Source organism: Corylus avellana, chromosome 2 (genome assembly GCF_965113065.1).
Source record: "Corylus avellana chromosome 2, dhCorAvel1.hap1.2, whole genome shotgun sequence".
Classification (NCBI taxonomy): domain Eukaryota; kingdom Viridiplantae; phylum Streptophyta; class Magnoliopsida; order Fagales; family Betulaceae; genus Corylus; species Corylus avellana.
The window spans coordinates 6052681-6078516 of NC_142491.1; the positions used below are offsets into that span (position 1 = coordinate 6052681).

At 35.5% G+C, this 25836-nt stretch overlaps 4 protein-coding genes and 1 long non-coding RNA gene across 6 annotated transcripts; 2 read left to right on the forward strand and 3 right to left on the reverse strand.

Moving 5' to 3' along the window:
• Positions 1 to 608: 608 nt before the first annotated feature.
• Positions 609 to 3404, reverse strand: LOC132167823 (protein EARLY RESPONSIVE TO DEHYDRATION 15). Its single transcript, XM_059578854.2, has 3 exons — positions 3298 to 3404; positions 1596 to 2024; positions 609 to 1017 (listed from the first exon to the last, which is right to left on the reverse strand). The coding sequence occupies exons 2-3, from the start codon at positions 2020 to 2022 to the stop codon at positions 854 to 856; spliced, it is 591 nt and encodes a 196-aa protein (XP_059434837.2). The 5' UTR covers positions 2023 to 2024; positions 3298 to 3404; the 3' UTR covers positions 609 to 853.
• Positions 3405 to 4169: 765 nt separating this feature from the next.
• Positions 4170 to 5767, reverse strand: LOC132167922 (Bifunctional inhibitor/lipid-transfer protein/seed storage 2S albumin superfamily protein). Its single transcript, XM_059578968.2, has 2 exons — positions 5379 to 5767; positions 4170 to 4325 (listed from the first exon to the last, which is right to left on the reverse strand). The coding sequence occupies exons 1-2, from the start codon at positions 5701 to 5703 to the stop codon at positions 4306 to 4308; spliced, it is 345 nt and encodes a 114-aa protein (XP_059434951.2). The 5' UTR covers positions 5704 to 5767; the 3' UTR covers positions 4170 to 4305.
• A 1815-nt stretch (positions 5768 to 7582) lies between these two features.
• LOC132179363 (uncharacterized) lies at positions 7583 to 14021 on the reverse strand. 2 transcript variants are annotated; one of them, XM_059592437.2, is made up of 13 exons: positions 13360 to 14021; positions 12402 to 12543; positions 11866 to 12002; positions 11534 to 11735; positions 11202 to 11440; positions 10995 to 11106; positions 10760 to 10904; positions 10469 to 10614; positions 10019 to 10191; positions 9541 to 9885; positions 9412 to 9467; positions 9032 to 9234; positions 7583 to 8947 (listed from the first exon to the last, which is right to left on the reverse strand). In XM_059592437.2, exons 1-13 carry the CDS (start codon positions 13573 to 13575, stop codon positions 7692 to 7694), a joined length of 3372 nt encoding a protein of 1123 aa, XP_059448420.2. In that variant the 5' UTR covers positions 13576 to 14021; the 3' UTR covers positions 7583 to 7691. The 2 variants fall into 2 exon arrangements, with proteins under 2 accessions (XP_059448420.2, XP_088369007.1); XM_088512881.1 differs by having other exon boundaries at positions 8674 to 8947; positions 9100 to 9234.
• LOC132180843 (uncharacterized) lies at positions 10150 to 13452 on the forward strand. The gene is made up of 3 exons (XR_009440223.2): positions 10150 to 10238; positions 12359 to 12521; positions 13272 to 13452. It is a non-coding gene; the product is annotated as an uncharacterized LOC132180843 (long non-coding RNA).
• Positions 14022 to 24428: 10407 nt separating the features above from the next.
• On the forward strand, positions 24429 to 25700 carry LOC132190994 (ribonucleoside-diphosphate reductase small chain-like). Its single transcript, XM_059606019.2, has one exon. It carries the CDS (start codon positions 24583 to 24585, stop codon positions 25570 to 25572), a length of 990 nt encoding a protein of 329 aa, XP_059462002.2. The 5' UTR covers positions 24429 to 24582; the 3' UTR covers positions 25573 to 25700.
• The last annotated feature ends 136 nt before the right edge of the window (positions 25701 to 25836 follow it).

Here is a 25836-nt window from a genome sequence, read left to right on the forward strand (position 1 = left end):
ACAGATATAGAGTCAATATCTCTTGATCAACATAGAGAGACCATATATATCTATGATATATTTATTTATTTACGTAGGTTCAAAACCCCCATATAAAATCCTGATTCCACCCTTGCTAGCTTTGGCATCATGACCAGTTTTAACTTCAAACCCTTGAAGTGTGCCTAGCATAACATTTAAAACAAACAGCTTCTCCTTAAATCAATCGAGCTTTATAGCCTACTTAAAATTACGTTTAAAAAATACAATTTTCAAGAAACTCTTTAACAAAAACTTTATTTTTAAACTTTTATTAAAAGTGCGTTTTAGTCATTTTTAAAGTTTTTTTTTTTTTAAAAAAAAAAAAAATTTTACCAAACAAGCCAAATTTTGTTTTACACGACTTTTAAGGTACTAAAAGTATTTTTAAACTATCTAGCGTAATCCCAAACAAGCCATTAGTCTCATCTAAATAGACATTCACATCTTAATAGTTAGCCACAACAGGTGGTAGTAGTAGTATCCACTACAAACATATGCATGCCACTGCACAGTTCTAGCAGAAAACTTTACAGGGGAGCTACAATGCTCACACTGAATCAAGCAATCAGAGGGTGCACTCCACATCATGTTTTAACAAAGTACTAAACACAAGGAAGATGGAAAGTTCGAAATATTTACAAACTTCTCAACAGTTGAACCATTCTTTTTACACAGTTTTAGTCAAGCTGTTCAACTGGGCAGAAGGAAAACGCACTACAACATGAGATACTGAAGAGTTGCATGCAACCCATGTATAAAACATAACTTGAAGAAAGAACAATCTTTCAACGCAATTGCAAGAGTCGCAACCTGATATTTCGTGAGAACCTTTTCAGCGAGGCTGATGAATCTGTCTGGGAGAGCATTTGGGGCTCACATACTTGGCTGGCTTCTGTTGGTACTTTGCAGGCCTTACTGGAGACTTGGGACCTCTTTCGTTAGGAATTCTGGATACACTCAGGTTCTTCAGTAAAGCTTTAGCATCCATTTTAACACCTGAATTCAGAAACCAAACCCTTAAGAATGACATACTCACTCTTCCTGAAGCCTCACATGATAGAAAATGAGTCATTCTTGACCATGCCATTAAAACAAAGACTTGGGAATACCAAGATTCAAATGTCAAATAGACTACATTTGTGGTTTTTATATGTTATGCCCGTTTTCTTTCTTTCTTTTTTTCTTTTTTATTTATTAGAAAAAGAAAAACATAGCAAAACATATAAAAACCACAAATGTAAGAAGCTTTGGCTTGACATCTGGATGCTTTCTTACCTATGGATATTACCATGCGAGATAATCAAAAAAAAAAAAAAAAAAAAAAAAAAAAGAGAAGGAAAATACAAAGTCCACCGTCTTTCTCATAGTTTTAATGCGAGTATGTATATGAGATATCTAGCATATTCACCTAGCATTTGAAAGACATGGCCATTATGTAAAATGAAGATGTCATTCAAGAGATTGCTCATAAAGAACTAAGAAATGCAATAATATGACGTAAGTATTATTAAAGCATAGCATCAAGAGGCCTCCTTCCACTTTTAGGAGCAGGGGCAATCCAGTTTTTCCTTCACCTTCAGACAACGGGACCATTTTTTCAGAATGAGCTTCCAAGGTAAGGAACTCTTCAACAATGTGATCAAAGAAAGCTTCTGGCAGCATATCTATAATGTAATCCAATCCAGTTTTTCTTTCACCTACAGACAACGGGACCATTTCTTCGGACTGAGCTTCCACGGTAGGGAACTCTTCAACAATGCCAAGATCAAAAGCTTCTGGCAGCATATTTGCAATGTAATCATCAGCCTTGAAATCATCATCAGCATTGCCTTCAAAATCCTCATCCTCATACTGGCTTAGCCAATAGTCACGAAACCATGTCGAAGTTTTCACTAGTTCCCACCATTCAGGTGAGAAATCCTCCACTTGCCGGAAAGCAGCAGGGATGAAGAGTGGGGCATTGGGATTCAGAGTTGATCTTTCTCCACAGACTAATGCCATCCCTATTCATAAATCAATGTAGTGGTCGGTCCTATTAGTGGTGCACTCTATCTAAAATACACGTTGGCATAATAAAAAAAATGATACAAATTGCATACTTGGCTAGTTAGTTTCACCCCTGCTGTCCAAATCAGACCAAAAAGATATCATAAACGCAGTATCCAATGGATTAGTATCGTCTACAATTTCTTTAAAATTGTAGATTCTCAAATTACGCAATTTTGATCGTTTTTAGGCATCGAAATGCTTGAAAATGTCACCTATTAAAAAAGTGATATATTTCAGTTGAGAATTGAGTATATTTTCATCAAGTTCTTGCTCTCTATCTTGTAAAAAAGATTTGACCTAAAAATTGTCCTTTGATTTTATGAAGAATGTGCGTCTCTGCAAAAATGAAGAGGAATCCTTTTGGGAGAAATTTTTATTTTTTTTGTCACCTCAATAATATGTAACATTTTTAATAGGTAGCACTTTTCAAACGTTTTGATACCTAAAAACTAATTTGAGAATCTGAAATTGTAGGGGATCCTAATCCGTATCCAATGATGTAATGCATTGGGTAGTAACACAAGTCCAGTGTTGCAGCAACTTATGTCAAGTAAAGAATGTAGTATTTCTTTCTCTTAAGAAGGATCCAACAGAGCAGAGGATAAAATGTGCTTTCCCCCTCTAAACTATGAGGTCAATTGCAATGTCCCTCTAAACTTTAAAGGTGCACGCACGATCAAACCCTAGAATCTGGGATCAGTTTCAATATACTGCTACCCATGCTTGCAACATAATATCATGCTTGACCTTAATGGGGGATCCTAAAAGATTACCTTGTTTGTAACAAACAATGTTATCACAAAACATAACATAAAAATTGCAAAACAAAACCCAAATCATAGTAAATAGTAAGATCCCAGAACTAAACCAAAAAAATATTTTCTTTCATCAATAATAACACTTGCAAAACAAAACCCACAATCATGCTAAGATCCCAGAACTAAAGCAAACAACTTTATAACAGAACAAAACATAAAAACAACTTCTGCAAAACAACACCCAGAATCATACCAAGATCCCCGAACTAAAACAAAAAATATCACAACATTTGCAAAACAACACCCAAAATCATACTGAGATCACCAGAACCATAACAAACAATATTTACAACAACAAAACCTAAAAACAATTATTGCAAAACAAAACCCAAAATCATAGCAGAACTGAACATTAGAAGCAACATTTTCTAAACAAAAGCAAACGAAGATTCACTGATGCTGTACTTACCAAGATCGAAAGTGCAGTCCAAGGTTTCAGCTTTAGGGGCTTCAAGAGCAAATATGGAAGTGGTTAAAGGGAGAGTGAGAGAGTGTCTGCTTTTAAAAGGCCCGTGTGAGGTGGCAAGCTGGGGTGGGAGAGCAGTACAATCAACGGTCAAAAGATGGAGGGCTTTGGTTGGACGGTTGGATTAGGGAGTTTGTGGGAGATATTTTGGGTTCTCCTTGATTAGATTTAGCATAAATAATTAAATATAAAGCTTCGGGAAGACCGAGGAGATAATGGAAGCTTTATGGATAAGGATCCATTATCCATACCAATTTTGGCAGCTAATTTGAAGTCACATTTCTCTTTAATCACCTTCAAATTAAAATACACATTACAAATTATCCAAGTAGCACTCTAAATAGCCTAAGTGGCTAAGCCGATAAGAATAGTAAATTTAATCATTTAATTAATATTTTAGAGAATTTTATTTTATGAAGTGTGATCTTCAGTTGATTGAGTTACTCCTTGAAAATGATTCAATAGTTAGTTAGGACTGCTATAACAGTGTTATAGGATAGTTGTGGGATACCAATATAAATTATAGAATTACTTTAATTTGTTCTAAGTCAATGTTAAATCGTCAATTATTCTACAAGTTTAAATCGATCAAAAAAGATAAATTTAATTATTTAATTAATATTATAATTCCTTGTTATGACCTTGGGAACATTTTCAAAGGCAATTTGGATTCTTTTATTTAGTCCAACTGGGGTTAGACATATTGGCAAATGGTAATTCCACTGATTTGATCTTTATAATTTGTTCATTCCATTGCCAAAATCAATACTCCATAGCAGAACATAGATTAAGTTTAAATAATTTTCATTAATAACCATAAGTTTTTTTTTTTTTTTTGCTGATACAACATGAAGCATATATATGCTATCTGAATTTATTCATATTTTTCTTCGGTAATGATTCATAATTCATTGATTTGTAGGAAGTATCGTCATGCAACACTCTGCAACTTCAAGGGGGGACTGTGTAGCCTGCAAGAAAAGCCAAAAATATTTAAAACTAAATTTTGACTCCATAAACAATTAAAATTAATTGATTAAGTCTTATTTCAAATTAATGGCAATTCTTTCCATCTCAATAATAAAGTGTGGGATCGTGATGGGCACTAGTCACTAGATTTATGTATAACTTCTCAATAAAATATTTTAACTAAAAAAAAATGTTTTATGTTGAAAAAAATATGTTCGGTGAAAAATGTTTGATAAGATCTATATTTTTTAAAAAAATTAAATGATACTTTATTTATTACACACATTTCATCTAGGCTGACATGATGTGTTTTAAATAGTTTTTTTTTTTAAAAAAAAATAATTAACTAATAGAGAAAGTCACTTAAAACATGTCATATCAGTTGGTATGAAATAGGTGAAAAGAGTAATATTATTATCTAAAAGGTGTTTTGTGTTTTAAATTGTTTGTCGATAATTTAAAAAAAAAAAAAAGAGTATTTTTGATTTATCAAGTGAGGTCTAAATTTGTTGAGAAATAAAAATTCAATATTTAGGAGCCTATAAATCCAACTCATTTTAGATTAAGATCTCTTGCAATTGATTGTCAAATTGCGGTCAATTGATAGGGGCCTCGATGGGGTCCACCAGTCCGAGCAGGTGGATCCCGGATCGCAAGTTACTTGAACATTTGCTGTAACAAGTGGACCTCATAGGATCTTTATCTCATTTGGAGCTCGAACATGACACAGTTCGGTCAATAAATTGCCGTCAATCTTGATCCATTTGATCTCTAATGAATCATAACAAGTCAAAAATTAAAACACAAACTAGAGTCAAATACAGTTTTTTTATATAGGCGATCTATCCGCCATCTTATTATCACTAGGAAAAACACACACAAATTAAACAGTAATGCTACACATACTTTCTTACGTGAGTTTTAAAATCTTTATTAAATTTAAAATAAATTTTGATCTAGTCAAATAAATTTTGGAGAAAAGGCTCTTTAAAGAGGTTTTTTTCTAAAAGTTTTTTAAAGAGTTAAACAAAAGAGATTGACAAAGAGTATCTTACTTCCACACTTTGTCCCATGGGCGAGTGGCCTGTCACAGGACTGAGCCACAAAGACCACCTTCTCCATGTCAATCATTCTCTCAATATCCTTGGTGATATGCTGACACACGCACGGAATGTCCACCGACTTGATAACCTCGCAACACCCCGGAGACGGGATCGTCTTCGGCAAATTCTTCTGCACGAACATAGCACATTGAGTCATTAATCCCTGCATGTCACCTCGGCAAGCTTGGCCGACAACCATGTTTTTGTCACCGGAAAACAGAATCCCGGCGACGGCGAACACAGCCAAAAGCAGGGTATTACTCTTGAAAGCTCTCATCTTTTTCTTTCACTTTCTTAATTTTTTTCTGGGTTTGGATGTGTGGTGTGGTGGGATGTATGGTGAGTGGTTTATATAGGGGTTTTGGAGAGAGTTGTGAAGGTGACACTTTGCATCTGGGCGATGAAAAGGGTTCATGCTCTGCAGAAATATATATATGCGTTACTGTTTTTGTGTAAATGGGTTGCATGTGATGTGAACCGACTATGTGTATCTCTTTCTTCCTGCTAAAGCTGCATCCAAGCAAAAAGTTGTTTGCTTTGCATCCACCATTTTTCTGCTAAACCAATGCTTGATGGCATGAGGTTTGAACATATATACACGTTGAAAACCCTGTGGCGTTTGATATGGAAAGATATTGGTAACGGCTAGAAATAGAAATAATGTTGTAGAAATTAATTTTCAGCAAAATCTACTTTGTTCTAAAGGCAAGATTAAATTTTATTTTATTTTTTTATTTTTTTATTTTTTGACATGTCTGCACAAGAGGGGGAGAGGGGGATTCGAACTAGTGACCTCCACTTCATTAAGTGTGGTCATAGCCGATTGAGCTACCTCTTGGGGACAAAAAAATTAACCAAATAAATGATTGGTCCAATAGCATCTCGACCCATCCGCCAAGAAAATGGCCACCGAAAAAGGGATTGGATCTTCTTCATTTTAAATGAAATTGATAGCATTCATTTTATGGTTATGATTTAAAGTTAGTACACCAAACCATGCACATATTTCAATGTTGACACTTTTAAAAAAAAATATTAAATGATGTGACATCATGGACAACGTTAGATGCACAAACTTGAAATCCTGATCAATTAAATGAATACCATTCATTCATTTGAAATGGAGAGGATCTTTGTCCCCAAAAAAGGCAATTTTGTAAAAAACCAAAAGATTGGTTGCTAGTAGGCACACTTAGGGCGATAGTAAGGAGTCTTGGTTGGCTCCGTGGGAAGGATTGTATTGAAATCAACTAAGCTAGAGTCATCACAAAAGAACTCCACTTTGATGTCTAGTATAAAGGTGTCTGTCGGTTGGTGAGCATGAGACATCTTACTTTGCAAACTTCATTTTTTTAAAAAAGGGAGGCTCCAGTTCGAATCCTCAACAATTTTGTTATCCAGATTACTAGCAAATAATCGGATGCAGGGAAGAATACCTATGAGGCCTATCTGCTCAAGCAAGTGGACAGGCAACCTAAAATTTTTTTGGGCAGGTGGGCCTACGTTAACTTTCTCATATTTGTTGTTCGAATTGTTAGCAATCTCGGAAGCAAAATTATTGGGATCTCTATCCGTTATGGAGAGGATCGTGAAGAGGAGAAAAAACACAAAAGCTTTAAATCTTCCACTCAAATAAAGAGACAGGTGAAGAGGATGACTCGTGGGAGGCATGTCAAAACCATGCGTAGTTGTGATGGTGCATTTGACACATGCACAATGGGGGATGTGGAGAGGGGAGGGTGAGGTTTGTTGAGATGCAACAGTGCCGCTCTACTCATGTGACGGCTTTTAAAACATGCCTTGCAAGGTGCGATTTTGAATGCCTTAAAAGGTTTTGGCTTCTCTCATTGGACGCCAGTTAGTTTTTCAGATAAGATGGTTAAATGCTCGATCTTACAAGGTTAATAGAATTATAGAAGTATAGAATGGTGAAATTAGATATGAAGAAAACGAGTGTAAATATAAGTGAATATGAATAATTGTTGCATGTTTCGTTGCTGTATTTGAGTGGTCTTTATACGTTGTGAGGGAACAAATAGGCATAGTTACATTGCATGCTTACATGGATTAAATCTTTGATTCATAGCGCCCGTTATGTATTTGATTATTTTCCTTACTTAGAAGAGAGCTTTGATTTGTTGACATAGAAGCTGGGAAATGATTCCAACGAATCAATATTGTTAAACAAACTTGAAGGAAATGCCCTTTTTTTTTTTTTTACAATTGTAAGTTAGAAATTACTTCTTGATTTTAAAAGTAGAACACTTATGGAGTTTCCAAAGAGGCTTCACCGGAGAAGTATTGTGGCCATAAAGCATAGCTGGTACTAGCCTCCTCACCCCTTGAATCCCCTGAGAAACTAGCCCTTGCCAACTCCCTTAATTTCTTCATCTCACTCTTGGTCTCAAATTTAAGTCCCTTCAGCCGTTTTCCTTCCCCTGATCTCTGCCCGCCGAGTGTAATGTCTGAAGTTGTGGGCCCTGTCGTTTGCATGACATTAAGGCCTGGTGAGCCAGGACTGAGCACAGGGACTACTGTTGCAGTCATGGAACTAACTGGGTGTGCTGATGGTGCCCTTCTTGTATCTCTTCTTTCAAATTCTGTCTCTGGACTTGTGGGAAGCACTGGAGCTAGGCCAGCTATTGGTTGGGAGCCTGCAGGTATTACTTTTGACCAATGCTGCCTTGGAAGGAAAGGCAAGACTAGACCTTTTGCAGCAAACTTCAATCCAAGCTTGAAAGAATTCTTCTGAGGCTGAGAGAGTCTTAATATTGATTTGATCAGAGCATGCCACTCATTTATAATTTGAACAATAAAGGTAAGGAAAAGGAGGGCCAACATTACAAATCCCAATTTTTTTGCTTCAATCAGTTCAGAGCTACTGACACGGATAGATAGACCAAAGATGCCTGCCTCACATAAGAGAGAAACACTCTCCACCACATGTACTCCCCTTCTGATGTATGGCTTTAGAGTAAACAGATACATAAACTGTACCAGTGTGATCGTCAACGCGCAAAGGCTTTGGCTTGATTTTGGCAATGAATAAGCTCCAGATATGAATCCCAAACTGGCCCTTCTTAAAAGATCAAGGATAATATAGGAGGATCTAGCACAACCCAAGAGCCACTCAGATGTGAGCATTTTAGTTTCTTCATTGCTTCCAATCCCACTTTTGCCCCTTTCAGTGTGCTTGGATATGGTGTTTGGGTCAGGCTGATTGACAAAGACAAACAATGGAGGACCCTTCCAACTCTCAAATAGAATACCAAAGCGCAGGAGGAAAGATGAACGCCGCCGCCCTTCCCTATAAAACCACTTTCCAATTGTAGGCTTACCTGTAAAGAAGAACCACACCTTTGTGCACCATGGTTCTTGTATAGCTGCATGCTTCACTTCCTTGTACTGTGAAAAACTGCCAGTGAGGATTGCAATTATGAGAAAAAGGCTCACTGATAAAATAAAGACTGCAGGGATGGCTAGCAACAAGGCCCCAATGATGATTCCCCCAATTGTACCACCTGCAAATAAGAGTAGTCTTCAGTTGATGACATGCCTAACAGACAGTGAAATTGAAAATAAGAAGAAAAACTTCTTTTTGTTACCTTTTATGACAAATGCTGAAGACTGAGAGATACAAGGTAGCATCAGAATTAGAAGAAAGAGCTCAAACCTGGGTACTGAAAGTATCCCATGAGCTGGTGTTCCTGTCCTCCATCTTAGGAAAATTAGTGTCAGAAAATGGATTATAACTAAACTACCTCCTCCCACACCAAGCCAGAATAAGTTCATTTCCATATCTTGCCACCTGTCAGGAAACAACCTCAGCAATATTATGATCACCATAAAAAATTAAGCAAGTTATTCTGATAAAGACTTAACTCCTTTGTCTGTTGCAGATACTACAGGCCTAGAATCTAGTGCAAGTTGCAGTATTCTAAAGCAAGTGTTCAAATTCTAAATATAAAAGTAATTGCAGAGCTACCCTTTAGAATTCTCCATTCTCTTGACAACATTGCTAGCAGACATTGGCTCTCCTCTCTACAAGAAAAATGATTCAAATGTGAAATGTCCGTTGGAATTCATATAACTACTGTAGAAAATATTTACTTACCAAGAAATTGATGAAATATTCATTGGAATTGAGAGGAAACCCATAAGGAGTACTTTTACTGCTTATGCTGTGCATATAAGATGAGTTAATAAAATTTAAGTCAATTGGCTGGTTTGTCATTTCGTGAGAAGACCATCCTGTAGCCAAGCTACGCAATTTCCAAGCAAGCTTCTCCTCAGCTAAATATACATGTTTGGGAGAGATTGAAGCGCTATCCCTACTCCATGGAAGCTTTTGACGAGGTATGAGCCACCTAAGACCTTTTGTTGTCTCACAATATTCAATTGGTTGGTTAACTGTGAACCAGTCCGAAAGGACAAACACCTGTAGGTGTCCAACCATTCCCTGTAATAAAAACTTGTAATATATGTAAACTGAACCTCAAATGATTATAGAGGACGTGATGACTAAGCATTAAGTTATATGTCAGAAGTTGTTTGAATGGATTTTTGGCACAGCTAAACATTTTGATACTTACATGTAAATTCAGTGATGGGTGCAAAGCAACAACGTTGGTACTCCCAGAAGCAACAGTGCCTATTGCTTCAAGATTTGCAGAGGAAATTGAAAGAATGGCAGCTGCTAGTGCTGTTGCTACTGTTCCCGCAGTCACAAATGAGTATAGTGCAATGGATATTGCCGGAGTTGAGTCTGTGCAAACTTGAGAATTGTGAGAGTTGAAGAAGCCATACAGACAGGTATTTGTTCAATCTCTCAAAGTCCTAATGCTTTTATGTTCCATAAAGTTTCATTTTTTCCGTTAACAGGGCTTGTCATTAGAAAATTTTTCAAAGAATTAGCATGTCAATAAAATAGAAAGAGAAAATCCTGCACATTAACACTGAATGCCCAACAACATTAAAATGTTAATAATGAATAATTATTAAGGACTGGAAGAAAAAGGTAGAAGAGACATGAATTTTCATACAATGTTTCACTTCAAGATGGTTAGATGCCAAATTTAGATTTCCTGAAATATCACTTGCTTTCCCCGCAGGAATGGTAACTGAAACCATATTCTGAGCTTCTGCCACGACAGTCAATGAGTATAGAGCTCTTGAAAGTTCCTTAAACCTACATTAAACAAAGTAAAGAATTCTGACATCACTGAAGCCCTTTAATCAAAATTTTGGTCATCCTTCGTTTATGCAGTAGGCTAATACAACATGAATGTTACAACATATGTAGTGAGTAGTTCTGAGTCACCATCTGCACCTGCCTTGTTAGTGTCCCCCCAACCACTTTTACCATGGAGGCCTCAAAGCCAAAAACTGGCTTTGTAAACTCGACCATCACATTGATGTTGGACTCCTTCGTGATGCTTGGTGAGCTTGTACTTAACACGACACCAGGGTTTGTGGAATCTAAGAGAAAAATTTAGCAATTAGCCAAATAATAATGCCCATGAAGGCATTCCAGAACTATTTTGGTGACTAAAATGTGAAATAACATACCATAAAGGAACATAATTGGGGCAACAGGAGAGACTGGAGTGCCTGTTCTACCAAGTATTGAACCAGCTTCTAGTTCAACTGTGATGATTTCAGTTTTTGATATGTTCTTGAGCTGCAAAATGAAAATTAAGGAACACATTTGTCACATTGCAATTGATTATTCTTAATCAAATGTCAATGATAACATACCAGAAATTAGCTGCTTACTTCAAAAACGAATCGGCGGTTCGCATGAATTTGACCATGAACAGGTATTAAGTTACCCGAGTTCACATGACATGTTTTTAGGATCTGTTCTGTTGAATTTATTATGGAAATGCTGAAATCGAGGAACAATTTGATGTCCTCCATTTTGTTAGTCGCAAGCACGGTTCTTGGAACCCCATTAATCACCAACTCATAGGATGGTACAGATGTCCATAAATCTAGCAGCACTGGTCTTCTATCTAAGGCAGCCATTAGATTGAAATAGTTCAAGAGTCAAAAGTGGCACTTGACAAGGTAACATTGTTGAAGGAAAAGAGTGATTGATGACTCACCAAAGTGAATAATTATAGTGGAACCATTTGTTCGTGTGAAATGGTTTCCTGCCTGATCTGTGCAAATATTTTCTGCCATTGTGATCACCACGCGCCCATACATACTTTTCGAGGAGATAATTATATTGAGACTGTATTTCATTCCAGGTTCCATAACCCGTAGTGATGATGCACGTACATCGGCAGGACCTTTTATTATGACCTGCAAAAAGTCTTAATACTAAGGCATGATTTTTACCAAACTTCTATCACCCATAATAATTATATGATCTTTTTTTTCCCCCTTAAATATCTACCATACACATAAGTTTCCAAGCGAGATTCCCACTTACATCACAGTTAGATGAGTTCACACACTTGAAGCCACTCTGTCCACTGCAAGCTTCACTGAATGTAACATCAATGGCTAATTTGTCTGCATTGGTATAAATCTGCTTGCTATGAATCGTTGCAGTTGGTGGTTCTGTATCTGTTAGATGGACAAGTATTTTCTGTTAGAAATTAATGCACTTTGATGTACCTTTCCATATCCATTGAACTTGTTCTATATCTAGATACAACTTAAGTGATTGTTTAGTTCTCAGTGATGTCTCTAGAGTTGTCCAAATGAGTCTATAGATACATGCTTTGTAATGCTTCCTGTGTAAAGCTTAATGAAATCATTTTAGATTGAATTTGTTTCTGCATTTTTCTGATTTTATTCTTGAGCTCTGCAATAGCAACTCATCCAAAATACTGTCTCTTTATAAAACTTATCTAAACGAACACCAACATAATCATTATTCCAAACCAACATTTTCAACATCTGCAAGAACTTTTGTGCAGGGAAAATGGAGAAAAATCTGACAAATGGAAAAGAAGTGCTTACCAATGAACCATGAATAAGCTGATGAGTTTCTCTCTCCATCCCCGGTTGTGACATTGAGAAGAAAAATATGTTCACGGTTTACAGTCAAGTTTTTCAGTACTATAATATCAGTTGGACAAGGTCTCAAAGCTCCTCCATCTAACTGTCCAAAAATCAAGTTGTCCCCATGAGCAAACTGATTAATTAAGTTCATGGAGACCTTTATAACTTAAGCAAATGATAACTGATAATCAAATATTACCATTACACCATTTCTATTAAGAGCATTCATTTACTGAAAAACCTTTTAGGAAACATTAGTTAATTAATACTTTAACGCTCCTTTTTCACGTGTAGACTCTCAAACTTTCTCTCAATAAGTTCGGCACAACACATATAGGATTTACCTCAAGCCTTGACTTTATCCTCAACAAATAAAGGTTTAAAATCAAGACTTTCACTTTAATGTCATGTTAAATCACAAATTTTTCCAAAAGCTTAAGTTGATAAGATATGATAAAATTAATTATTTAATTAATACTTTAATATCCATAAGCTATGCTTTAAAAATGCCAATGTACAGAAATTTCTAATCTTAAATATAGAAATGGTTTCTTCTTTCTCATGCAATATTTAAGATGTCCTACATTGTAATGAGCTCAATTAACCTAATACAGAGAGACAAGAATCTTCCTCATGCAACATAACCAAATCATAGGGGACACAAGATTATTAAAGCTGGATTAAGATATATGCACATTACTAGTCACTAATACCTTAATATAACATGGTAGGACACCACTCAACTAAAACGCTTCAGCCTATATGTTTAGACCCAATTATGTTATATATATTAACTACTCACACTTGTACCATCTTTCTAACGTACAGCAGGTACGGGACTCAATTTTTGTACACTCACACGTGTATGCTCAACGGTCACCTCTCAACCCAAGCACAGAGAAAAGGGGAATGATACCTCGCAGTGAATAGAACAACCATTCTTTTTACATGCATTGGAACCATCCAACCTCTCAAGTGAGTACCGGAAAATGGCGGTAGAGAATCTTGACTGAGGTGGAGGTACACGACTAAAACGAATGATCAGAGCCGTTGGTTCAGCTGAGTTTAATAATACTCCCGCCGCCATAATGGCACTCCAAGCACACAGTTGAAGAAACTTGAGCAAGCCCATTTCAGAATGTGCCAAGTACTCTGCACATTTGAGCCAAAAAGATGGGAATCGGAGGAGACCAGGAGAAAGAAGAAGAAGAAGAAGAAGAGCAACTTGAAGGAGAGTGCTACAATGAATGCTTGTCTGTATAATTTAAGTTGAAGAACAGTAGAAAAGGTTAGAGCAACTACCACAACCATTGGTGTCAGTCTCATTACTGCTTTAGAGAAGTGCACATTCACCATTAACTATCACTCGCCAGCTCAAGCCTGAATCCAGCTTTAATTTATCGACTATGTACATTCGTGTCCATTTTATTTCTTTGATGAAGTTAATGCTCCAAGAAATGCTATAAATTAGTGGACAAGTATTCCCATTCCATCCACCAAATTGATGTGACATGATTCCCTTATAGTATTTTGTGGATGGAAATGAATTGTTTGGTTGTGAGGACTTCGCCACATCAACTTGGATAGATGAACAAGTATATATCATTTCTTTAATGTTCCAGATCCTGTGTTATAAGAGTAATGCTACTCTTTACCCTCATTTTACACCGGCTAACATGATGTTTTAACTAGCTGACATAAAAACCCACTTAAAAAATGCTACGTTAACAAGTGTGAAATGAGTGTGAAGAGTAGCGTTATCCATGTTATAATATTAATTTAACGATTAATTTTTTGCTATACGTTTAGTTTTTTGAAAAATAAAAATATAATTTAACGTGATATCAGAGCATAGATCTTGAGTTCGAACCCTATCTTTGTAATTCTCCACAAATTTTAATTAAATATTTTGCTGCCTAATATTGCCTATGGTGGTGAATATTTTATAAGAATTTTGCAGTGTATTTCTCGCTATATATGCGTATATCCTCTTCATTATTGGCCATGCTTTTATGAAACATGAAAAATTGATACTAATCATGTGTGCCTTCAATGTGTTGACTATCAGGGCGGCTCAATGCCTAGACAAATTAGGAATTACTTAGGGCTCAAATGAAATAAGGATCTAAATAGTAATTGTAAAATTAAGATTTTGTAATAAAAAAAAAAATACTAAGAATTGAATTTCAATATTTGAGACTTTAGAGGAAAAAAGAGAAAAATAAAAAGTCACATTAATGGTACCCTTAAAATAGTAACTAAGCTTATACTTTTGCATAAACTTAAAATCTCGCTAAAATAATGTTTAAAATAAAGTAAATTTTGTTTTTGCGCAAATTAAATTCTATCTAAAAAAATGTGTTCTTCTAGTGTTCTCCTAGTGTCCTCCTAACTATGATGTGACTTTTAAAATTATCGTTGAATTTGAAATTATCATTATTGACTTTTAAGGAAAAAATACACTTTACCCTCCAAAGTTTGGAGCGATTTTCAATTCGACCTCCAATGTTTTAATTTTTGCAATGCACCCTCCCAAACTTGCAATTTTTTTTTTTAATTCGACCAATGTCATCCCAAAATTCCCATATTGCCCCTAATTTATTTTTTTATTTTTTATAAAAAAAAAAATATTCGGGGTGGCTCTTTGGCCATCTGGCCATTTTTGCACCCTCAATTTTTTTTTTATTTATTTTTAAATAAATAAATTGTGGGCAATATGAGAATTTTGGGATGACATTGGTCGAATTGAAAAAAATTTGCAAGTTTGGGGGAGGGGGGGTGCATTGCAAAAATTGAAACATTGGTGGTCGAATTGAAAATCGCCCTAAACTTTGAGGGGCTAAAGTGTAATTTTTCCGACTTTTAATCTATTAGTGATTTTAAAAGCCACATATGAGAGGACACCAATAAAACACTAGAAGAACACCTAACATTTCTCAATTATATGTAGCACAACACAAAATATGTCATTTGTTGAAACTGAATGTCTCGCAGTAGAGATGAATTCTACATCTCGTTTGAAGTCTGGACAAAAATAAATAAATAAATAAATAAGAGCCGACAAAATAAATAAATAAATAAATAAAAGCGAAAAGTGCAAAGAACGGTTTTTAATTTTTTTAAATATTTCTTTCTTTATACCTTGAATAGTTAAACCAACCCAAGTTGTAGGACCTTGAAATGCATTCACTAGGACCATGGTGAATTAATTATGTGTTGTTCGAATCTGAAATTTGGAATTACTCTCTACACGTAATTATTGCTGTTATTTTGGTAGGTGTGTTTCAACATTATTTTTGGTATATAAAAAAAAAAAAAAAAAAATTGTAAATTTGATGTGCACAAAAAACACATTTTATTTTTATAAACCGAATTAAAAGAAAATCAACAGATCTAGTTGAACTTTACTTCATTTCCTTGGGCTGCGGGATGCCCTCGAGTACAAACAAATTATTGGGCGTGCAATGCGCCAAAGCCCATAAATGAATGGCAAATGCTTGAATTTCATCTTTTAGTCATATTAATTCTAGGCGGCACGACCAATTTTCATTTTTTATTGTGACATGACCTATTAAAATTTATTAATTTTAAAATGAGTCGTGTCACCTAGGATTAAAATGGCCAAAAGGTGAACTTTCTAATGAAGCCAAACATTTTTCTAAAAAGAAACGCGAATATAAAAACAGGGACAGAGTTTTTCTCCAAACTGAGTTAAAGGAAGTTCTTTCAATCCAGTCTATAAGAATGATACGTTTCCAATGGTGGGAACACAAAAAAAAAAGTACATGTGGTCCAAATGAAATTGCATTCCAACTTTTTTCTTTCCCCAGCCTTATAAAAAAAAAAAAAAAGGCTACAAAACCTGAATATTCATACAACTATATATATATATATATATATCCACAACATGCTTTTGTACCATATTGAAGCCCTGCTCCAAAACAAAAGAAAGTTGGATGCTCAAATCAATTCAAAGCATTTTACAAAAGCAAATGAAACATATACAATCACATTGCTTATTTTACTAATATTAAGGTCACATGGGTTGGTAGTAGGGGTAGTTCTTCGTTTCGTGTGTCGGGTTTAGGTCGTATCAAAGTACGGGTATAAGACTATATAGATCAATCATAATCCGACACATTTAATTAAATGGTAAGAACACTATTAAATTTTGAATCAAACAATAATTTTCACCATCAAGTCAAAGAGCGCATACTTGAAAAATGTGAGAGTAGAGTGTTTGTAGCATTTTTCAAATACGAAACCTTGGGCGTTGATCGTACGTACCATGAGATGTGGGATGGCGGAAAAGCTCTAGCTGTACAGAATATGAGTGTCAACATATATGAGGGAAGCGTTTGGGAGAGCTTCCCTGGTTTGTCTTAGTGCCGCCTTTAACATGTTGTTATACTGTAACATCCCGATATTTTCCTTCTTTTATCTTGTAAATAAATCGAGTGTTATGCTGAAATAATCTTATACAGCTGAAAATCTGAAATTTATCAATACAAAATAATACTCTTAAAAATAGTTTTCTTTATACAAAATACCCACAATTATGCCAAACAAGGCATTTATACAAATCTATCTGACTGTATAAACTCTAGACAAACTTCACAAACTTAGAATCTCTGTACATTTCAAATATGAAGCTCTAATCACAACTGAATAATTACCTTGACTTTCCATTCCTACAAGCACTAAAAAACTGTAAAGTAATGAGTCAATTAATTCATGATAATATAAATAATTGTTGAAACAATTATATCAAAAGGCCAGACATTTAATAAAACTACAAAGATCTGTATTATTGAATATCAATATCATTCTCAGTAAGTAAGAATACTTACAGTGGATTACATGAATAGATCATCAAAGGTAATTACTTGTTGAAACCCATTCTGTTTTGCACAGTCTCTTTCTTTCAATATCTCTCACTGTCTCCAAAAACTCACTCTCAATCTCTGATTCTCTGTCTCCATTTTTCTCTGAATTATCTGTCTCATTGCCTCTCCCTCTAACTCTGCCTATCACCATCTCTCTGCTAGCTCTCTCTCTCTCTCTCTCTCTCTCTCTCTCTCTCGTGTTCTTTCTTTCTTGCAGCGCTTTGTCTCGCCATTTTTCTCTCTGCTCCTTGTAAACACTCTCAGAAAGAAGAAAGACCGAGTAGAAAGCGGAAGAAGGAAGAATATGTGGAAGAAAAGGGAGAGGAGTAGTGAAATTTGTGAAGGGGGAAGCTCTATTTATAGGAAAAAAATCAAATACTATTCCACCTTTCATTTACAATTCTACCCTCCATTTACTATTTCACCTACCAAATACTATTATATCTATCATTTACTATTCTACCTTCCATTTACTATTCTACATTCCAAATATTATTCCACCTTCCATTTGCTATTGTACAACTACCAATCTCCAATTACCATTCATACAATATCATAAATTCCTCAAGAATTAATATCATTGCCTAATATGAATATTAATATAATTCTAGCATCAAATTAATATCTCTAAAATAAGACTTTTAAAATCTGGGGCGCTACAATCTTCCCTCCTTATTAGAATTTCGTCCTTGAAATTAAAATTGCAATGTATCACTTATCTTCAAATTGAGCGACCCAATTTAAAACAAATCACACTTAAACCATAACTTATCCAAGTTACTGTATAATTTTAAAATTCAATCCGTTCATAGAATAAATACCATAACATGTTCCATACTCAGGCGATGTGAGACGCCACAAGCACTTTTCTTGGGCACCAGTGTCACCATTGGCAATCCTCAGGGAATTTCTTTATTCTCGGCCCTTAACTTTTGACCCTTATACATTTCATCGTGTCTTGATTGACACCCTTATAATATAACCCACTTTTGGCATCACCAACATATGTCCACTAGCGGCCCTCATAGGCTTGTGCACGCTCCTATCATCTCAGGCTGGGCAATGCTTTGATACTATTTTGTAACATCCCTTTCTCTTCTTTTATCTTGTAAATAAATCAAGTGTTAAGCCGAAATAATCTTACACAACGAAAAATTTGAAATTTATCAATACAAAACAATACTCTTAAAAATACTTTTCTTTATACAAAATACCCACAATTATTCCAAACAAGGCATTTATACAAATCCATCTGACAGTATAAACTCTAGACAAACTTCACCAACTTAGAATCTTTGTACATCTCAAATATGAAGCTCTGATCACAACTGCATAATTACCTTAACTTTCAATTCCTGCAAGCACTACAAAAACTGTAAAGTAATGAGTCAATTCATTCACGATAATATAAATCATTGTTGAAACAATTATATCAAAAAACCAGACATTTAATAAAACTATAAAGATCTGTATTATTGAATATCAATATCAATCTTAGTAAGTAAAAATACTTACAGTGGATTACATGAATGAATAATCAAAAGTAATTACTTGTTGAAACTCATTCTGCTTCGCACAGTCTCTTTCTTTCAATATCTCTCACTATCTCAAAAAACTCCCTCTCAATCTCTGATTCTCTGTCTCCATCTTTCTCTGAATTATCTTCGTCTCACTGCCTCTCCCTCTAACTCTGCCTCTCTCCATCTCTCTGCTAGCTCTCTCTCTCTCTCTCTCTCTCATGTTCTTTCTTTCTTGTAGCGCTTTGTCTCGCTCTTTCTCTCTCTGCTCTGTGTAAACACTCTCAGAAAGAAGAAAGAACGAGTAGAAAGCGGAAGAAGGAAGAATATGTGGAAGAGAAGGGAGAGGAATGATGAAATTTGTGAAGGGAGAAACTCTATTTATAGGAAAAAAACCAAATACTATTTCGCCTTTCATTTACAATTCTACTCTCCATTTACTATTTCACCTACCAAATAATATTCTACCTACCCTATACTATTCTACATTCCAAATACTATTCCACATTCCATTTGCTATTATACAACTACCAATCTCTAATTACCACTCATACAATATCATAAATTCCTCAAGAATTAATATCATTGCCTAATATGAATATTAATATAATCCTAGCATCAAATTAATATCTTTAAAATAAGACTTTTAAAATCGAGGGCGCTACATATACTCCACCACTGCATTGTTGTAAGAGACCATGCATCCAAAAGGTAACACTTTCAACTAACCAACGATTAAAAAGTAGTTTGTAAATATTGTCTCACTTAAGCCACACCAAAGATAAGAGACAAGAGCTCAAGAGTCAAGGCCAAACTACAAACTGGAAGCGCTAGGTACCAAGTGACCAACTCAAACTTAGGGCCTATTTGGGATTGCGTTTGAGAGGCTTAAAAATATTTTTAACACTCAAAAAGCTCGTTTGAAAAAGTACTCATTTGGTAAAAAAAATTAAAAGCGCTTTTAAGGGTCCAAAAAACCTAAAAATGGCCAAAAAACACTTTGACAAAAGCTTAAAAATGAAACTTTTGCCCAAAAGTTCATTTTGACTTAAAAACTTTATTTCTCAAACACAATCACAAACTGGCTCTTAATGCTAACTCCTTACAAGAATAAGGGGCAACCCAAAAAGGTAGGAGTGTTAACCTGATCCGATTTTCCGGTTTTTTGCCAAAACAGGGACCAAAACCGGGGTACCCCTGTTCTTGGATTTGGGAAACCGGAATCGAGAACTAGGTCCCGGTTACCGGCCGGTTCCGGTTTTTACCCGGTTTGGTAACCCCTTTTTTGTCAAAATTGTTGTTGTTGTTGTTGTTTTTTTTTTTTTTTTGTGAAACCTTATGAAAAATTGTTTCTTGAATTGAAACCTCATGAAAAAATCATAAGGTTTCATTTCAAAAAATGAAAAGAAGAGGGAGAAGAGAAGAAAATGGAAAAAGAAAAAATGAGGAGAGAGAGGAGACTCTCGGAGGGTGAAGAGGAAGAAAAAAAGAAAGAAAGAAGGAAAATATAAATGATGAGAAGACACAAATAACCCTCTTAATTTAACTATGACAGAGAAATAATAAGGCCTAACTGTAAATCTACACCATCATACAAAAAGTAAGTGAGGTGAAATACCCAAAAACCCAGTCAAACTAATTCAAATTCATTATTTCCTTACCTTTGCGTATTAAAAGAAAAAATAACCTCAAATCAAATTCATTATTTCCTTAATAATTAAATTAGGTGAGCTTAATACCAAAAGGCAAAATAATAATTTAGCGCTATCAAAGAAAAATCATTGTTATAGAGGCATTGGCTCTTTTGTGTATATATATTAAAAAAATATTATTATATATAAATGCACCCGGTTTCGGTTTCCCAATTTTTACCGGGTGCCCAAAATCGTGACCGGAACCGAGGTCGCCGGTTTTTTATTTTTTTGCAACCGAAACCAGAACCGGCTCTCTGGTTTCCCAGTTTCCCGGTTCCGGTTTTGGTTCCCCAGTAATTTTTGACACCCATAGAAAAAGGGCCGGCAAAATACTCATAAAAGGAGAGTAAGTAAAAAACGACAAAATTTCTAATGTCGAACCAATTATACTTGTTAACCATGGGTCCGAATGAGGGACAATTGATATATAGTACCCATAAAATAAATAAGCGAGAGGATATTTTTTGGAGATTATTATTATTATTATTTTGAAAAAATAGTTTGAAATGATATAAATATAAGATTTATTTTTAAAAAAATTTTAGCAGTATTTTGTGTTGAATTATTTTTTAGTATTTTTGTTTTAATATATATATATATATATATATATAAAAGCACATCATTATCTGCGATTTGAAAATGTAGATTTTTCTTCGTTTTTAAAATCGTTATTTTTTAAAAACACAATTGTTGGTTTGTGATGATTCGTTGGCACTCAGTAGACGATAAACGGTCAATCTACCCACCCCTATTTGCTAGTGCTCATTTTTATATAATTTTTTTTTCAATGACGTTACAATTTCATTCCCTCTATTCATATTGCACAGACGCAGAGCACGTGCCACTAGACATTAATATGTGCTCCAACAGGACCAACACACGCAAGTGAATGTATGGCATATGATACGGGTGTGTGAATGTGTGTGTGCATCGTGCTTACCGCATACGCACAAATATTTTATCATATTTTTTTTTTACCCAATTACAGTCTTGATGATATATTTGTTTAATGAGTAATGGCTGTAATGCCACGCGAATAATGTTTTTTTACAATTTATTAATATGTATCAATATAAATTGTAAAAGAGTTATAAGTCTAAGGAATAAATGCGAAATTGGTTTATGTAGTTGGCCTAATTTACAAATCATTCCCTGTAGTTTAAAAAATAATTTATAGGTTTCTAGGATAGGTCAAAATAACATTTTACTCTCTGAATTCATTTTGGTTTCTAGGATAGGTCAAAATAACATTTTACTCTCTGAATTCATTTTCCGTTAAATAACTTAACGGAAACCGTTACATTGTCATATCACACCCAATAAAAATAAAACATGTGTTCTTTTTTATTTATGTTTTTAAAAAATGACAAATAAGCTTTTTCGCGTCATTTTGAGGCTCCACTACACACTCCACGTCAAATTAAATAAACCTAATCTCTCTATATCTCATATGCCGTTGTCGTCTTCATCTTCCCCAATGATTCTTGTTGTTGTCTTCATCTTCCCCAATGATTTTTGCACTCATCTTCAGGTGAGCTGTTGGGTTTCGTAATACGATTGAAATCGCCATCAGAGAATTGCCGAAAACGTCACGACAGTAAACCACCATCCTTTGGAGCTTTTTTACTTTCGCTGTTAAGATTTTAGGCATCTTCGATCTATGAGTTAAAAGCATATCTCAAAAAAGAGATCACTTTTTAAAAGATGAACCTACGGTTTGCTTTTAAAAGCCACCATCTTCCCAATATCTATTTAACACAAACCAAAATGCACTTGCCATAGAACAAAAACAAAAAAACCAAACACACGGAGGGAGAGATTGTTTATGTAGAAAACATTGCCAAAAAACGCAAATGCTCAAATCTCAGAGTAACCCAAAGATCAAAGATGCCCAAAATCTTAAAACCGAAAGTAAAAAAGCTCGAAAGTGAGGCGGCTTACCATTGTGATGTTTCCGGCAGTTCTCTTGCAGCGATTTCAACTCGGGAAAGTGAATTAGTGAGGAAGATTATCGACGCACTGTGGGACATAAGGATGAAGATGCATGATAGAGATAGATGGATTATATTTATTTAATTTGACGCGGAGTGTGTGTTGGAGCCTCAAAATGACGTAAAAAAGCTTATTTGTCATTTTTTAAAAGTATAAATAAAAAATAAAACGTATCTTATTTTTATTGGGTGTGATGTGTCAATGTAACGGTTTCCGTTAAGTCATGTAACGGAAAATGAGTTTAGAGAGTAAAATGTTATTTTGGCCTACTCTAGGGATCTATAAATTATTTTTTAAATCACATGGAGTGATTTGTAAATTAGGCCAACCACATGGACCAATTTTGCATTTATCCCTAAGTTTAAATAATATGTATATTGATTGCATAATAAGTTTCATATGATACCCTCATCACAATCCCTAATGGACAGAAATTTCCTCCAAACCAGTATGGAGGAAATATTTTTCAACCCATGTAAAATAGTACCAAGTGTCTATAAACATTTAAAATGCACATTAAATTTAGTCTAAATATGTAAACTGCTATTAATGAGGTTAAAAATTTAATGTGTCTTTTAAATCTTTATAGACACTTGACACTATTTTACATAGATTTGATGATATTTCCTCCATACCGGTTTGGAGGAAATTTATGTTTATCCCTAATAAAAGTTAGTTTTTGTTTTTTTTTTAAAAGAACTTTAGATAATTTTTTTTTTTTTTTAAAAAAAAATTAGGTAAGAATATATATAGATATTTTTAAAAAATTTAGTCTCTCGAAATAATCTTTATTTTTAGAGTATGTGATTATCGCATATGATTTTAATATATAATAATAATAATAATAATCATATTTTTTAAAGACAAATACATTAATTTAGGTTTTGTTTAGGATTGCGTTTGAAAAACTGAGTTTTTAAATTAAAAAACACTTTTTGCCAAAAGCTTTATTTTTAGGACTTGTTTGGGATTGAGTTTGAGATGTCTAAAAGTGCATTTAACACTTAAAAAATCCGTTTGAATAAAAAAGTACTCGTTTAGTAAAAAAAATTAAAAGCGCGTTTAAGGGTCTAAAAAACCATAAAAAATAGCTAAAACGCATATTTGACAAAAACTTAAAAATGAAGCTTTTAGCCAAAAACGTTTTTTTTTACTTAAAAGGTCTATTTCTCAAACTCAATTTCAAACATGCTCTTAAACTTTTGTCAAAAGTACGTTTTGGCAATTTTTTAGCCTTTTGGACCCTTAAAAGCGCTTTCAAATTTTTTTATTAAATGAGTATTTTTTTTTAAGACAAACTTTTTAAATGTTAAACGCACTTTTAAACCTCTCAAACACAAACTAAAACATATTCTTAATATACCAAACGAAAAAATAGAAATATCTTACATATGAATAGTGAGTACAGTCTGTACAGAGGCCATTATTTTTTTTGGGGAGGGGGGGTCCATTTAAGTCAATTTAAGGACCTAACTTTAGACCCGGCACACATTATTAAGGAGCCAAGGTGAAAACATGATGCGGTTGTTTTCCTAGTAAATTGAGTGGAAGTTCAAAAAATAGCGCCTAAAAGAAATTCCCGCCACCAATGCAAAGCTTCCCTCTCAAGCTTCGCTAAATTACCCTTGCCATAAACGCTCCTCAAACTTCCCAATAAACCCTTCCCACTCAATCAGATTTACTCACCAAATGCACTTTTTCCATATGTAATTAAAACCAAATCCAAGTCTACGTTCGTAAGAGAAAGATTTGAAATTGAAGCATCCCAATTTGGCTTCGTAATCCCCAAACTACCCCCCCTGGGCCGGTTCATTCTCTCTCACACACGAAAACTACAAAATCCCTAAAATACCCTCCCCACCAGTTCAGTCTCGCGCAAGCTTCTCTCCCTCGCACAAAAAATTTCAAATTCCCCGCTCTCTCTCTGTTTCAAATCCCCATCTCTCCCTATATAAATCCAACCATTTCCTCCAATTCTTCTGCAACCATATCCAGAATTCAAAACCCTAATCCTAAATTTCTCGCTTTCCAATCACAAAAGTCAACGAAAATGCCGGCCATTCCCGAAGAGCCATTGCTCGCTCCGAACCCGGACCGGTTCTGTATGTTCCCGATCCAGTACCCGGAGATCTGGGAAATGTACAAGAAGGCGGAGGCCTCCTTCTGGACAGCTGAGGAGGTCGACCTCTCCCAGGACCAACGCCACTGGGAAGCCCTAACCCCTGACGAGCGCCACTTCATCACCCACGTGCTCGCCTTCTTCGCCGCCTCCGACGGCATCGTTTTGGAGAATCTCGGCGGACGCTTCATGAAGGAGGTCCAGGTCGCCGAGGCACGCGCCTTCTATGGCTTCCAGATCGCCATTGAGAACATCCACTCCGAGATGTACAGCCTCTTGCTGGAGACCTACATCAAGGATTCGGTCGAGAAGGACCGCCTGTTCCACGCGATCGAGACCATCCCTTGCGTGGCCAAGAAGGCCCAGTGGGCCCTCCGTTGGATCGATGGCTCCGAGTCCTTTGCGGAGCGGATCGTTGCCTTCGCGTGCGTCGAGGGGATCTTCTTCTCCGGGAGTTTCTGCTCGATATTTTGGCTCAAAAAGCGCGGGTTAATGCCCGGCCTGACGTTCTCCAACGAGCTGATTTCGCGAGACGAGGGCCTCCACTGCGACTTCGCGTGCCTGCTCTACTCGCTTCTAAGGAAGAAACTAAGCGAGGAGCGCGTGAAGGCCATCGTGTGCGACGCAGTGGAGATCGAGAGGGAGTTCGTATGCGACGCTCTGCCGTGCGCGTTAGTGGGGATGAACGGGGACCTAATGAGCCTGTACATCCAGTTTGTAGCTGATAGGCTCCTGGGCTCGCTAGGGTACGGGAAGGTGTACAATGTTCAGAACCCGTTTGATTGGATGGAGTTGATCTCGTTGCAGGGGAAGACTAATTTCTTCGAGAAGAGGGTCGGAGAGTACCAGAAGGCCTCCGTGATGTCCAGCATCAACGGCAATGCCGACACCCACGTGTTCAAGTTGGATGAGGATTTCTGAATTGTAATAATATTCCTAGTTCGCTTAATTAGTGTAATATTACGGCTTTTTCTTTTTCTTTTTTTCTACAATTTCTTTCTTTGTTTTATTTCTTGCTTGGGAAATTATAAAAGGAATATTTTCATTTAGTTTTCCTGGCTCATGTCTACTTCTCTAATTTATACTCTGCTAATTACTGTTTGGCATTTTTACAATTCCTGAATTTCATATGGGTGTATTTTGGGGATGATGAGCAAAACTGAGATTTGCTGCTCTTCTCTTGCC

What these genes read in the sequence shown, in the direction of transcription:
- LOC132167823 (XM_059578854.2), bottom strand. Translation starts at nt 2,022, where the DNA reads ATGGCATTAGTCTGTGGAGAAAGATCAACTCTGAATCCCAATGCCCCA. An exon ending in AATGGTCCCGTTGTCTGAAG is followed by an intron (nt 1,018 to 1,595) that starts GTGAAGGAAAAA and finishes TTCTGAATTCAG; the next exon opens with GTGTTAAAATGGATGCTAAA.
- LOC132167922 (XM_059578968.2), bottom strand. Translation starts at nt 5,703, where the DNA reads ATGAGAGCTTTCAAGAGTAATACCCTGCTTTTGGCTGTGTTCGCCGTC. An exon ending in CCATGGGACAAAGTGTGGAA is followed by an intron (nt 4,326 to 5,378) that starts GTAAGATACTCT and finishes CTTTTCTTGCAG; the next exon opens with GCTACACAGTCCCCCCTTGA.
- LOC132179363 (XM_059592437.2), bottom strand. Translation starts at nt 13,575, where the DNA reads ATGGGCTTGCTCAAGTTTCTTCAACTGTGTGCTTGGAGTGCCATTATG. An exon ending in TGAACTCATCTAACTGTGAT is followed by an intron (nt 11,736 to 11,865) that starts GTAAGTGGGAAT and finishes GACTTTTTGCAG; the next exon opens with GTCATAATAAAAGGTCCTGC. An exon ending in ACCGCCGATTCGTTTTTGAA is followed by an intron (nt 11,107 to 11,201) that starts GTAAGCAGCTAA and finishes TTCATTTTGCAG; the next exon opens with CTCAAGAACATATCAAAAAC.
- LOC132190994 (XM_059606019.2), top strand. Translation starts at nt 24,583, where the DNA reads ATGCCGGCCATTCCCGAAGAGCCATTGCTCGCTCCGAACCCGGACCGG.